Genomic DNA, 14,912 nt, shown 5'->3' on the forward strand with positions numbered 1-14,912 from the left:
TTAACATTAGGAAAAACCTGAAGCTAACCCTTATATCAAATAAAAAAGATAGTATACAAAATGAATGGAAATGAATGAGGTTAGATAGGAAGTGGAAGGAATAGGCTATCCCAAAACACATACGCACAAAAAAAAAAAACAAAACCACAGGCTGTTAAAATGAGAGAAGAGCCAAATCAGCTATCTGTATGAAAGTGATGGCCTTGGATTATAAAATGTTGCTGTTGTCACCTGAGTACCTCAGGGAACAAAAAACTAGGTAGAGTGACAAAAGCCCAAGTTAACTGGTTCTAAAACTTACCCTTTCCTTATAGTAGAAGGAGCTGATAGAGACCTGCTCCTTCTCACTTCGAGTGGGGCTTCCACTGTACAAGCGAAGGTTACCAGGAGCTTCTGTGCGAATTTTCATTGGTGTGATCAAACCACTATGATAGGCAGACAAGGCTGACAGGGACCTGTATTAAAGATAAAGCACTGTCAGAATAAGATAGTGATTAAGAGAAACAGTTAAAGATAGAGAGACAGAGAGAGGGACACACACACACACACACACACACACACACACACACACAATTCAGAGTAAACATGTAATTCCAAGTAGGATTCAATAAAAGAATTTGTGTGCTACTTCAATGATCTGTGACATGTGGATATAATTTCAGGGGTATCTAGTATCATTTCCAAGCTACTGTATTGCAAAAATTCTAACTTAAGATTTGATCTGATTCAACCAATGCTTTTTTTTTTTTGCAAGGCGATGGGGTTAAATGACTTGCCCAAGGTTACACAGCTAGGTAATTATTAAGCATCTGAGGTCGGATTTGAACTCAGGTTCTCCTGATTCCAGTGCTATCCACTGCACAACCTGGCTGTCCCATTAACCATTGCTTTTCCTAAGATTCTCCTTCTACATGTTTGACAGTGAACTAACACCAGAAAGGTCAGTTTGTCAGCAGAAACATGGTGGCAGACTGCTTCTTGAAGAGAAGAAAGAAACTGAGTTTGTCAAAGCAATGTATTTAATTCCCTGCACCAAAGTCAGCAGTGTCTTCCTGGTAAGCTCCTATTAACAGTCCAACTGCTTTTGGTCTTCTAAGCACAGACCTCTTGTGCAGCTTTCCAAACACACCTAGGAGTAGGTTCTGTCGGAGAAACTGCCCGATGCATTGTCATGGGTCTTGTGAAATACACCAGGTAACCTGAAGAAAGAGAATAACAAACAAATCAGCTGATATCACGAGAGCTAAACATGGAAAACCATAAGTAAATCATTGATCCCACAAACCCTCACCATGCTAGAAAAACAAAAGCTGGAGCTCTGGCAAATTTATAAATTTGCTAGATCCAGAGGGATTACAATTCAGAACTGGGAACTGGCCAGGTTAAACCCCGACAGACAACTGGAAAACTTTCTGCATTCTCATAGAATGGAAAATGACTAATGTTAGGTCAGTAATAATGAAATCAAAAATTTCACTAGTTCAAAACAAATAACCATAAGGGTGTTGGTGGAAAATGAGTTGGTTTGAAATGCTTCCCTGAAACTTCTAGGACACCTGTCCAATACATGGGGCAAGAGTATCGTGGCCATTTCTTGTGTTCCTCTGCCTATAAGACTATTGATGCTTTAGGCCTTCTACTGTTCAATTGTGCTAAGGACTCTGCAGACAGTTTGAAATACTTCTACAAGCTTCCAACCTAAGATCGACCACATCCGGCCACTCTCCCAGAGCACAGGGTTCCAAGCCCTGAATTTGGTGGATATCTTACAAATAACAGCACATCTTCCTGAATCACTTTTGCCAAATGGAATTATAACTCAGGTGTGCTCTTCACTTTAAGAAACAACTGCAGAGAACCAGAATATTGTACACAATAATAGCAACACTGGGTGATGATTAACTATGATAGACTTAGCTTTTCTCAGCAATATAGTGATCTAAGACAATTCCAAAAGACTCATGATATAAAACACCACCCACATCCAGAAGAACTATAGTGTTTGAATGCAAATCAAAGTACACTATTTTCACTTCTTTTTTTCTTTCTTGTTCTGATTCTTCTTTTACAATACAACTAATATGGAAATATATTAAACATGATTGTGCATATATAATCTATATCAAATTGCTTGCTATCTTGGAGAGGGAAGAAAGAAGGGAGGAAGAAAGTTTTACAAAAATAAATGTTTAAATTTATCTCTACATGAAAATGGAAAAAAATAAAATACTACAATAAAAAAGGAGCTGGAGAAAACAGAGTAAGTATAATAAAGCAGCACAGCTATGATATGTTAGACTTTGCTCTGTATCTCCAAAATTCATTCTGTTTTAGTTTTTTTTGTTTGTTTTGCTTTTTGCAAGGCAATAGGTTTAAGTGACTTGCCCAGGGTTATACAGCTAGGCAATTATTAAGTGTCTTGAGGTCGAATTTGAACACAGGTCCTCCTGACTCCAGAGTTGATGCTCTATCCACTGTGCCACCTACTCCCCCCACCGAATTCATTCTGATTAAAAAATTAAGAAACTAATTAGATTTTTAAATGTCAATTCCTCCAGAATGAGTACTTTCTTAAAGTATTTAAAATTCCTCATAAATAACTTTTCTGGTACTTTCTCTAAAGACTCTTGGAATCAGAATCAGTTACAAAATTCAAAATCAAACACCTATCCCTGCCAAGGAGTCAGGTAGTCCAGTCAAGCAGATGGATGTTTAGTGACTGTTCCTCATCTGAGAATTTGAACACAAAGGAACAAACCTGCTCCACAGAACCTGGCTCCCGAGGTCCGAGGAAAGGGGATGTTGGCATCTTGGTAGGATCCATAGGCGCTGGTCACCCGGGCAAAGGTAGGCAGGGGTGGCGTGACGGCATTTGGGAGGGCAAAGGGATTGCTAGAAGTGCTGTCTTCTTGGTTCTGAAACACAGACCTGTATGTCAATCTATTTGGGAAAACTCCAAAACTCCTTTCAAGACTGTCTTAAGTGGGTGTCAGCTCCCCCAGAAGCACCAGGGTCAGGGCACTTTTCTTACCACAAAAGATTCAAGACATGAGACAAGCTGGCGCACGCAGGGCTCCAAACAACTCTGGTTACGCTTCACTTTCTGTAGGGAGGTGTCTTTTAGAATCTGAAAAAGCACCAAAAGGGCAGAAGTAAGAATGTGTCCACATAGGGCAGGGGTCAGGAGGCTTTGGATCCACAGAAGGGCAGGGAGCAGGAAGCCTTAGATTCACAGAGGGGCGGAGGCAGGAGGCCATGGATCCAGAGAGGCAGGGGTCAGGAGGCCATGGATCCATAGAGGGCAGGGGGCAGGAGACCATGGATTGATCAGTTGGGTCCTTTCTGAACAAAAGGTCCATCAGTTTCTTGACACAGCCCAGACCAATTTTGGTTAGTTCAGTGTGCCTCTTAGCAGCTTCACCATGCTTCAGTAACTCCCAGCTCTGCTCTCTTGGGTTCAAACAGACCCAATCTTGAGGCAGTTGGTAGTATAGTAGATGGAGCCCTGGGCCTGCAGTCAGGAATCTAGCTCCAAACCCAGACAAACTGGATGACTCTGGGTATGTCAATTAACTTCTGTTGGTCCCTAAAAGACTGCCCCATTTGCTTTGTATTAACCCTACTCAGAATTTCTATTGGGAAAATCTCCAAATACAAGCTCATATCTAGGTCTCCACAGATATGAGTAAAAGGGATCCAAGTTCCCATACAGCACCCAGGATAAAAAAAAAAAAATTAAGCATTTACTAGGTATGGGTCAACCTCACAGAAAATGCAAAAGATACAGAGGAGTCCAATAGGAAATAGAGAAATAAAGGACACACAACTGTGCATAAGCAATCAGTGCAATTCTCTACCCTCTGGTGATTCCTACTCTTCCACTTAGGTCCTGAAATCTTCCATACTTAGCTCTAATTCAGGTCTTGTAATACAAAGGACAACTGAACTTGGGAGTTATCAGAAGGGCAATTCCCCTAATGTCCCAACAAAGTTTTCATTTCCCAGGACTCGTGGGGTTCCTTCCTCCCCATCCCACCTCCCACCCCCAAGCTAAAGCTTTAGCCTAGGGTTTAGACTCCCCCTAGAAGGCAAACATACTAGAGTAGGTGAAAGTCTGACAGTCCAGCACATGACCTGAGGCTCTAGGTCATGGGGTTCCAGAGAACAAAGAATAGGTCCCAATTCCTCCATACTGTAGTTTTAGTCCTTTGCTGCTTTTCCTCTTCGCCCTGGGCTGTGTGAATCTCTTTCCTTTGCAAGAAGCACACTGATTAGGACATTCCCTGAATATCAAACTCTCAAATTTGGGTTTGCTCACAAGGTCATCCCCTAATGCTGGTGCTGCCTTGCCAAAGACATTCTCCTTTTCTGACTAAAAGGTGAGATTGTGGGTTACATTGTCCAGGAAATCCCTGCCTTCTCTTCTGCTTCCACAACATTTAGCACAGGATCAGGTAAACTGAAGGCATTTAATAAATGCCTGTTGTCTTGATTGGGGTTCATAAATGGCATTGCCCAGGACCTGTCCTTTTTTAGCTAAACAATTATTTGCTAAAAAAAAAAATAAAAACCCCCAACAATTATTTGCTTCTGCTGTGAGAGTCTAGGAGGGACTGGGTGGGAAAAGAAGGAGGACTGGAACTGTATGGTATACTCAAGAACTTCATTCAATTAACAGTACAGAGATAAAGAATAGAAAACATATACTTCTTTTAAAAAAATCTATTTCTTAACCTGCAGATTTTAGACATTGGGGGCCAGGAACCCAAGTACTTATTCTATCAAGAAACCCACCTTAAGGAGTTTTGCTTTCATAGTGGAGGTGATAGTTGTAGGGTTAATAAACTGGAAAGAAGGTGCAGCATTATTAGGGTACTGGGCCGGAAACTTCACCAGCATTTTGACTCGATGGTTACTACAGTGAACAGATACTGTACAACTTCGATCAACAGCATCCATCTGTAAGAGATAAATCAACAGCTTTGGAATCAGATCTCAAAGGGTCTTTATTTTTATAGAAATCAAAATCAGACCTAAGTGGATAGAGCATTGCCCTTGGAGTCCAGAGGACAGGAGTTTGAATCCAGTCTCAGACACCTGACTCTTACTAGCTGTGTGACCTTGGGCAAATCACTTAACCCTGACTATCTCACATCCAGGACCATCTCCAGTTGTCCGATTTCTATCTGGCCACTGGGACCCAGATAGCTCTGGAGGAGAAAGTGAGGCTGGTGAATTGGCACAGCACCTCCTCAATCAAATTCAATTCATATGCTGATCATGGTATCACCTCCCTGATGTTGTGGTCTACTTCAAAAATGAAGGACAAACATTAAAGTCAGACCGAAGTCAAAGAGAGTCAGATGATTTAGCTAATACCCCCAAAGAAGATTTCACATTTATACTAGCACCTTTGTCTGGTAAGCTCAAGGTATTTTAATGTCATTGAAAATTTATTTCACCCAATTCCATGAAACAAAATGTGATATATTATATTTATTTTCAAATGAGGAAAACAAGGTATAAAAAGGTTAAGGAATTTTGCCTCTAGACAAAAGCTCATTTGGGAAGGGAAGTCAAATCCCTTTATTTTCAGGCAATGTCCTAGATGTCTGCGCTACTTTTCCACAAGAGAAAAAGACAGGAAATAGGCATGAATAACTGAATGATTAAGGAAGATTTCTCCAGCTCCAGTACTACCTGCTAGATAGGAAAGAATCTATTATCTACTTCCCTCAATTCCCATGATAGCCTGTGTTAATGCTCATTCCCTGAGTGAAGGAAATTCCAAATCTCTTAAGACTAAGAGTTCATTAACATCAGCTGCCAGAAAAGCAAGATGGGGGTGGGGGGAATAACACTCCAAATAATCAATGATCCTACCTCGGATACATTTTGGCAATGAGCTTATGCCTAGGCTATCAAGTAGGACAGTGCAAGGAGTCCAGAGTTCCATCACTAACTAGCCAAATGTCTCTGGCCTCAGCTTCCCCATACATAACATGGAGAGGTCTGACTCTCTGACAAAAATCTCTGAGAGACTCTTTTAGCTCTAAAACTGCAAAGGCACTAAGGTATCATTCTAGCTTTCAATGTAAGAATTGAGTAAGGGGTGACCCTTCTTTACTTAGTTTAATCCCAGCTAAATTGTGGGTACTCAAGGGAACAAAAAAGAAAACCAGTGATGCTGCAAAGCAGTTGGTCAAATCATCTGGGAACCCACACCTTTAATATTCCTTTTTTCTACTGCCCAAGTTAGACAGTCATGTCGCTTAAAACTACTACTACCCACCTCAACATTAACATTCCGGATCTGCACATTGATCAGAGAGAATTCTTGTTGTAGTGTCTGGGGTAACCCCAACTGTTCTGGTTTCTTCCCCATCAGGAGGCTACTAGGGGAATCTTCCTTTAAAGCTGGCAGGAGACAGAAAACGCTAGTAGTTAAAAAATCATTTTCAGAAACGACCCAAGTGACATTAGCTCTGTGGTAACTGTAGCTTCCCAGCACCTGATTAAAGTGAAGAACAGAAGTCCATACACTCATGAAACATGAGACAATTAAAACATTCAATCTTCTGGGTCAACAAAAATGATTCGTCCAGGACCCCATTCGTGGTGCACCCCCTAGAACAACTCTGAAAAAATTAGCATGCCAGTCCTCAGGCATGATCCTTCAGGGCCAGTGATGTTTGTCTTACTAAGGGGGCAAAATGGACACTTCCTGAAAGTTGCCCCTATTTCAAAGGAGAGCAGATGCGAGTGATCAGAGAGAAAATTGCTCCTAGTTCACATGGGTAACCCCTTAGAACCTCTTAACCTTTTTGATGTCCTAGACTACTTAAAAACAACAAGGCAAGATGAAGAAAAGTGACATGGTCCCTGAGTGGGACTAGGGATTATCCAACTGAGACAGTGACTGCTACTGAAGCAAATATAAATCCTTTAAATTTTATTATTGCCTCCACATACTACATAAATACAGTAAGATGAATATGCACTTTAAGGTTATAACAAGCTATAAACAGTGAATGGCAAATATAAACCAGTATGAGTTTCAAAAAGTAAGTGAAAGCCTAAATTAAAATAGAAAGTACTAAGTCAAATTTATCAAATCAGAATCGTACAAAGAAGAAAAAAAAAGAAATAATCCCCTGAACAGGATAGTATTTAAGGTCTGTCTCAGATCTAAAACCTATGATTTTGTATTTTTAAGTCTTCTCAGAAAGAAATGCCCCAACATCCCAAAAGCCTTAATTAAGGGAAAGAGTCCTCTTCAATTCCCTGGCCCCCAAACTTCTGCCAAAGCTGCTTCTGCAACCACAAGACAAATTCCTTCATGATCTAACTCCACCATGCCAGAATTCCAAGACCAATCACAAAGAGTCACTTCACCTAAAGCATAGGAGAGTCATATTGATTACCTTCCTCCTCCCCATGGCCTGAGCTAGGTTGGTGATCTGAATCTTGTGTGTGGATAGTCTTCTCTGGTTCTGGTAGAAGAGAAATACTTTCAATGAACTCATCAACACCATCCAGGATATCATTGGCACAGAGCTGAAACAGAAAGAGGCATGTATACTTCCTTAACAAGAGTCTATGGTATTAGGCTGATTACAATATACACAGCAAAAAGAGAGACAGTCTGTCTTTGGTTAAGAGTATGTGGGAAGGGGCGGCTAGGTGGCGCAGTAGATAGAGCATTGGCCCTGAAGTCAGGAGTACCTGGGTTCAAATGCAGCCTCAGACACTTAAAAATTACCTAGCAGTGTGGCCTTGGGCAAGCTACTTAACCCCATTTGGCTTGCAAAAACCTAAAAAAAAAAAATTTAAATAATATTATCTAGGACGGTGAGGTGGCACAGTGGATAAAGCACTGGCCCTGGAGTCAGGAGTACCTGGGTTCAAATCCGGTCTTAGACTTGGGCAAGTCACTTAACCTTATTTGCCTTGCAAAAAAAAAAAACACCTAAAAAAATAGTATGTGGGAGCAGGTGGTGGCTGTGGTAAACAGTGGATTAGTAACATGACCAATCCCAATTCTCTATGTTAAAGACACTGGGCAAGAAAGATGGCTAAATCAGAAAGTAAAGAGCATCTTCAGGTTTGATGTCCAGCTTCCAAATTCTTTCAGTTGGGAAAAAGTATACAAACCCACAAGTCAATTTTAAGTATGTGAACATATTTTGAATGAATGAAAAAGAATTTACTAAGCATTAATCACATATGTACGTATACATATGCCAAGCAGAGTGTTGCTTTCTGAGAAGCTGGAGAATCTGGTACTTCACATCAAACAAGACCAAAGAAATCCAAAGACTCAGGAACAGAAGCTGCTGGATGCACTAAAAAATGGGGAAGTTACAGGGTTGCAGCCCAAATGATAAACTCTTTCACATACACACTATTGTTTATGTGGGTCCTTTGTTCTCAAAGACAACCATGAATCATGGAGGTGATGCCACAACAAGCACATGAATTGGATTTGAGTGAGGGGGATGCTGTGCTGAGCCACCAGCCTCACTTTCTCCTCCAGAGCCATCTGGGTCCAGTGGCCACATATGAATCAGGATGATTGGGGATGGCCCTGGATGCAGAGGGAGCCAGTCACATTAAGATGATTCCTTGGGAACTTCTAGAGTTCTCTGGGATTCTGTAGATACAACTGATTTGGCATCTCTTTAGGAGATCTCATACTGCCTCACAAATAAGAACAAAAGCAGAACAAGAAAATGAAGGATTTTCAAAAGAGCTGTAAATAGTAGGAGCACTCTGGACAGCTGAAAGGTCATAACTCTGCAAAAACTAAGTTTTAGATCTCTCCAAAGACACATTCTTCTAGGTCTGATACCACTATATACCACAGATCAGTCAAACAAGTTTTTTTTTTGTTTTTTTAGGTTTTTGCAAGGTAAATGGGGTTAAGTGGCTTGCCCAAGGCCACACAGCTAGGTAATTATTAAGTGTCTGAGACCAGATTTGAACCCAGGTACTCCTAACTCCAGGGCCGGTGCTTTATCCACTACGCCACCTAGCTGCCCCAATCAAACAAGTTTTTAAGGATCTAGGATAAAGTATATAAAATTTATTCAACATCACTCAAAGCATTTAATAACATGAATGTTACAGAGTACTACTGTTCTAAAAGATACGATTGGTCAGACATTAGAGAAGCAAGGAAAGAATTACACAAACCAATGCTAAGCAAAGGGAGCAGAACCAAGAGAACATTATACACGTTAACAACAACACTGTAAGTTGATCAACCTTGATGGATGCAGCCCCTCTCAGCAGATCAGAGAGCTCGGACAATCCTGGGAAACCTGTTAGGGACAATGCTATCCACATTCAGAGGGAAAAAAAAAACAAAATAAAAACTGCACAGAATATGAATGAACACTTTGTTCACTTTTTTAAAACTTCTCATGTTTTTCCTTCTAGCCCATAGTTTTCTTTTTTTTCCTCGGACCTAATTCCTCATACACAAAATGATTAGTATGTAAACATGTCAATCACAACTTTTACCAGACTGATGCTGAAGGGAGGAAGTAGGAAGGGAGAACATTAGAAAAATGTGTTACTTATAAATATGCAAGTAAATGAATGTTGAAAAACATTCAAAACATGTAATTGGAAAAATAAAATATCATTTTTTTAAAAAAGCATTGAATAGGGGCAGCTAGGTGGCACAGTGGATAGAGCACCGGCCCTGGAGTCAGGAGTACTTGGGTTCAAATCCCCTCAGACATTTAATAATTACCTTGTGTGGCCCTGGGCAAGCCACTTAACCCCATTTGCCTTGCAAAAACCCTAATAAATAAAAAAAAGCATTGAATACCTACCCTCTGTAGCTGTGAATCCACTCGCCACATCCGCAGGGTTTGGTCCCGGGACCAGGTGACTAGTTGGTAATCCTTGGACCCTAAAAATCACCAAATACAGAGACCAGAAACACCTTCCAGATTTAGCATCAATTTCAATAAACTGGGACAATTCTCTTTGGCGATCAAAGAGCATCTATGAAGTGAGGCATTAGGATTTAACCACCTCACATTACACAATTGCACTTTTAATTTTACAGAAGTACTTGGTCTTACACAACTGGCATTCCTGAATAGCTGTCTCATTTTTTAAAAATAAAATCAATAATTTAGTAGTAGCCCATTAAAGGGATCTTTTGGTAAATTTTATGGATCAAGTTATTAAGTTCTTCTATATGGTGAATAACCAACTATCTCTGTCTATTTGACAAGCCTGGATTTTCACAAACTGGATTTGCTTAAATTAAATTCACCAATTCTTATAAAATGGCAATGAGTCTGTTCAAAATACTCTCTCAAAATGCCTAATGAACAGGAAATATCTTAGTGACATTAAATAAAGGCCAGTGACTCTTCTGTGACATTAGGCAGCAGTGAGACCAAGCCACTCCTGGTACCAAAAGAAAGGCAGAGTGGAGTCAAGATGGCAGTCTGAAGCTAACAAGCTCCCAGAGCTTTTCCCTGCTAAAGATAAAAGAAGTCCCTGCACTAACATTCAAGCTACAGATCCCACTAAGAAAAAAAAAGAAGATCCAAAGAAATTTTCAATGGTAGACATTGTGGAGGATCTTCAGTGAAGGTCTGTCTCTTTGGGGGAAAAGGGAAGAAAGCCCAATGAGGCAAGAGAGTGGGAAAGCCAGTGGAGGCTTTTAGCCACAGTGCAGACCAAGTGCCAATAGCTTAGGTCCTAGCAGTTAGACAGCAAGCCAGTAGGGAACCCAACCCCAAACAAAGTCTGAACAATGAGAACACTGGGACAAAAGAAAGAGCTGGGTTAGGAACAAACCACTGGACACAAAGGAGGAAATAAATCTCTGCAAAGGTAAGGCCTGGATTGCACAGGCAACATCTTGGCAAACAACAAACCAGGGATCAGACCCTACCAGTCCCAACATAAAAAAGCTTAGATCTGTACTCCCTATACACCAGGAGTGGAGCTCAAACAATAAAGATGAGAAAAAAGCTAAAAGAATGCTCACCATAGAAAACTACTTTGCAGATAAAAATGATAACAATGCCATGTCAGAAAAAAAAATCAGTGAAAAAACTACTTATGGGAGAAGTCTCAAAAGAATTGGACTCAAATCCAAAAATCTCATAAAAGAGCTTTAAAAAGAATTTAAAAACCAAAGAAGAGCTCTCTGGCTCAAGATGGTGATGCGGGTGCCAACTGTAGCATCAAGCCAATGGCTCCAGGGTCTTCAAAAATGGTATTACAATGCTGCAGGATTCAACAAAATTGGGTTAATGCGGGATGACACACTTTATGAAGATGAAAATGTTAAAGAGGCCATAAGGAGGCTACCAGAGAATCTGTATAATGATCGAATGTTTCATATCAAGAGAGCTCTGGACCTGACCATGAGGCAACAGATCTTGCCTAGGGAGCACAGTGGATAGAGCACCAGCCCTGGAGTCAGGAATACCTGAGTTCAAATTCAGCCTCAGACACTTAATAATTACCTAGCTGCATGGCCTTGGGCAAGCCACTTAACCCCAATGCCTTGCAAAAACCTAAAAAAAAATATAGCAAGGAAACAATGAAAAGACTATCAGACTGCCTTCTGTGGGTGGGTGGGGGGAGTGAGATTGGGAGAAAAATTGTTGAATTCAAAAAACAATTAAAAAAGGGCAGAAGCAGCTCAGGAGAAATAGAGTAGGAAAATGGAAACAGAGAATAAGCTCTGTCTTTAAAAATTGAATTACCACAGGAACTCTCGCTGCAGGCTCTCCAGAGGACTGCTTCCCAGTCCCTTCTTAATCATTGCTGGGGATGCCTTTATCTGTGTTATGGCCAAGTCTAAGTGGGTCCAAAGTTCTGGTTGTGGTCAGTGCTGGTTATCCCCTCCTAGCTGCATATTCTTAGCAGCAGGAGCAGAATTTTCATGGGAGAGAGAGCCAGAAAATTAGCACATAGACTACAAATGGATACTGTCTACCAACTGGCAAGCTGCTATGACTCTTGCTAGGAATGTCTAGGTATCTTATCACTTCCATTTCAGGATAGTTCAAAGATACAGGTGTTTTATGGTGTGCAGGAGTAAGATGTCTTTCAGGGGAGTCTGTTGAGATTTGCCATTTCTGATGACCTAGGCTGGGACAGATAAAGTATGATGGGGCATGAAATCTCTATCAAAGGGCAGAAGAGTGGAGACATCATATCTAGAATAGAAATAGCCTGCCACAAGTGCCAGAAATGTTTTGGATCATCAGAAATATTCCCTAGAAAAGCTTACAAGGTTCCAAAGCAGGTGAAAAACAAAATTATTCTAGTCATGCTTGTTTTTCAAACTCAGAACAAGCTAGATCAGGTTTGTCCAAAATGGTTGTGATTCTATGCAGCCCCCTGTGGATTTACTAAATGCTTTAGTAAACAAAGCTGAGCTACTGCAAGTGCTCGCACTAAAATGACAAATCAAAATATATTGTCTTTTGTTTCGATAAAAACTTTTAAAAGTAAGATTGGATAGCCCTGAATTAGATCATCTATATGTGTCTCAGTTTCACTTCTATCAAATAGAAACAACAACCCAAAGACCACTGCTGTTAAATCATATGTTTAGAAACTGTGGCACCAGGGCTAACTAATCAACAATGGGATAAAAGAATAAAGTGGTTAGTTTTACATACTGAGGTACTGGAGAAATTAAGAGCCAAATTTTCTGACCATTCCTAGCCTCAATGTGAGGAAAGAAGTGCCCGATGGTCAGAGGAAGGAGAACTATGGTCCAGTGGACTTCCAACCCCCAAATCAGTTTTAGAACAAATTTCCACTTGGGCCCAAGTTCAAAATCAAGGAGGAAATAAGGGAAGAATTTTGGCTAGTAGGCAAAACCAGCAAAACCCATTTCTAACTACCATGTAAAGTGTGAGGTTTTGTGGAACTCTCTTACTCAGAGTCCCTTCCTTTCAAAGGTCATTATTCTAATCATTTGTTCATTCAATGGACAATCATCTTGGATAGTGTAGTTTAATGAATTAAAGAGATGACTTCAGAGTCTGGCTAACGAATCTCTCTAGGATATTCTCTAAGATGACATGGCCAATCTGTACTGATAGAGGGAGCCTCACAGAAAGTTTCCCACAAGTGATGAAATTACAGGACTGGATCAAAACCCAATCAAATACTCAACCTACTTTCTCTCTACTATAAGACATGGTCATAACTGACCAGTGCCACTGACAAATGAGCTTCCTAAGAATATATTCTGGTAGTCCTTGCCCTACCTTTCACTCACCTTCCTTTTGTTTTCTCCACTGAAACTCCAGCACCACATCATCATGCCCCACAAAAGTGTGTACTGGTGTGTTCAAGTCAAAGACATTCCAGAGAAGAAGGCTATTTTCTCTCCGAAGCTGAGGTACCATCACTGTCACTAGCCCATTGCTGAAAGGCTTAAAGGAAGAAAATGAGAAAGCGTGTTTATTGGAGACAAAGGCCTGGTTCATCCTATATCTTCCTACTAATGAATGAATTCACTAAAGAAAGGACCCAACCTAACCAGCTACCTTTTCTTAAAATTCTACTACCTCTCTAAGCTTCTGAAAGAGAAGAAGAGAAAAGTCATGGTAAAAATGTTCTAGGAAAGAAATCCTTCTATCCCCAAATTAATGAATGGTTCCAAATGCTATCCAATGTGAAAATGTGGTTACAGTAAAGTTCTTCTGCTCCATATATGTTCTCATGGATAAGCCCAAGCAAGTCAATTTTTCTTGGAGTTCTACAGAAAAAAAGTGGGCAGGGTTGTCTCAAAGAACCTTCTAGCAGCTAACAGATCAACTCACTTATTCTTTACCTAAAGGAATTTATCATTATAAGTACACTCCACACCAGGAGTAAGAGCACTCAAAAGGCAAACATTTAATTTTTACCACAGATCTCCTATTCTATGAACTGCTGATTGGCTCATCTGGATTTACAATGAGCCTACATTTTTTGTAGGAACATTCAACAAACGTTTATTAAATGCCTACTACGTGCAACTCTTGGGCTAGCTGTCGGCACTAATATCAGTACCATGGTCATTGCTGTTCATTTCTGGAATAACATACAAGTGAAATATACTTCTGTCCTTCTCAAAAATACCTGGTCTGTCTTTGTTTTGTTCTTTTTAAATCAAATATTTTAATTCAGAGAAGCAATTCAGTTCTAAAGAACCTTCTCCAATTTGATGCCAAAAACCTTGAAGCTGAAAAAACAACACTATATCCCCTTAAGATCTTCCTCCCTGATTATCAAGGGGTCTCGATTTTCTGACTCCAACACCTGGTTATATTTAAAATCTCAAAAGTCTTGTTAGAATCCTAATAATACAAGGATGGGGGGGTGGAGCATATGCTATCACCATCACTCATCCCAGCAGTTCTGATCATGTCACACTAGCCCAACTCAATAAACTTCAGTGGCTCCCTATCACCTCCAAGATCAAATACAAAATCCTCTGATATTCAAAGCCTTTCATAACTAAATTTTCTCTCCCCCCCTTCCCAGTTTTATTATACCTTACACTGCCCCACTCTCCTTCCAGGGATTCTTTGATCCCAGGATCAAGACACTCCATCCCCCAACTTCAGGCATTTCCTCTGGCTGGTCCCAGATCTGGAATGTTATTCCTCTTATCCAACTGTAAGCTTTTATATCCTGGTTAAAATCTCACCTTCTACAGGAAGTCTTTCCCAACCCCAACCCCCCTTAATTCCAGTGCTTATTTTCTATTTATCCTGTATGGTAGCTTGTTTGTACATGTATTTGCTTATTAGCTCCCTATCAGGTTGTGAAGATCGGTCTTTTGCTTTTCTTTGCATCCCCAGGTCTGGACATAGTGCTTTAATAAATGTTTCATTACTGACTGATACCTAAACTCAGATATA

The 14,912-nt window shown here is 40.4% G+C and overlaps 1 protein-coding gene across 6 annotated transcripts in view; it reads right to left on the bottom strand.

Annotated features, from left to right (window-relative positions):
- The window catches only part of WDR59 (WD repeat domain 59), an 84,151-nt gene that overhangs the window by 29,115 nt on the left and 40,124 nt on the right, over positions 1 to 14,912 (bottom strand). For 5 of the 6 annotated variants that reach the window (XR_012471208.1, XM_074199538.1, XM_074199533.1 and 2 more), the window contains 9 exons: positions 13,280 to 13,436; positions 9,843 to 9,922; positions 7,425 to 7,557; positions 6,293 to 6,417; positions 4,795 to 4,959; positions 3,032 to 3,127; positions 2,759 to 2,915; positions 1,130 to 1,199; positions 302 to 455 (listed from right to left, as the gene is read on the bottom strand). Coding sequence is in view for 5 of the 6 variants with exons in the window: in XM_074199538.1 (XP_074055639.1) it covers positions 302 to 455; positions 1,130 to 1,199; positions 2,759 to 2,915; positions 3,032 to 3,127; positions 4,795 to 4,959; positions 6,293 to 6,417; positions 7,425 to 7,557; positions 9,843 to 9,922; positions 13,280 to 13,436 (1,137 nt within the window). In the remaining variant the exon portion in view is untranslated. Of the gene's footprint in view, positions 1 to 301; positions 456 to 1,104; positions 1,200 to 2,758; positions 2,916 to 3,031; positions 3,128 to 4,794; positions 4,960 to 6,292; positions 6,418 to 7,424; positions 7,558 to 9,842; positions 9,923 to 13,279; positions 13,437 to 14,912 lie in introns of those variants that run through there. The other variant, XM_074199556.1, reaches the window with a different exon arrangement.

This window comes from Macrotis lagotis, chromosome 1 (assembly GCF_037893015.1).
Source record: "Macrotis lagotis isolate mMagLag1 chromosome 1, bilby.v1.9.chrom.fasta, whole genome shotgun sequence".
NCBI classification, from domain to species: Eukaryota; Metazoa; Chordata; class Mammalia; order Peramelemorphia; family Peramelidae; genus Macrotis; species Macrotis lagotis.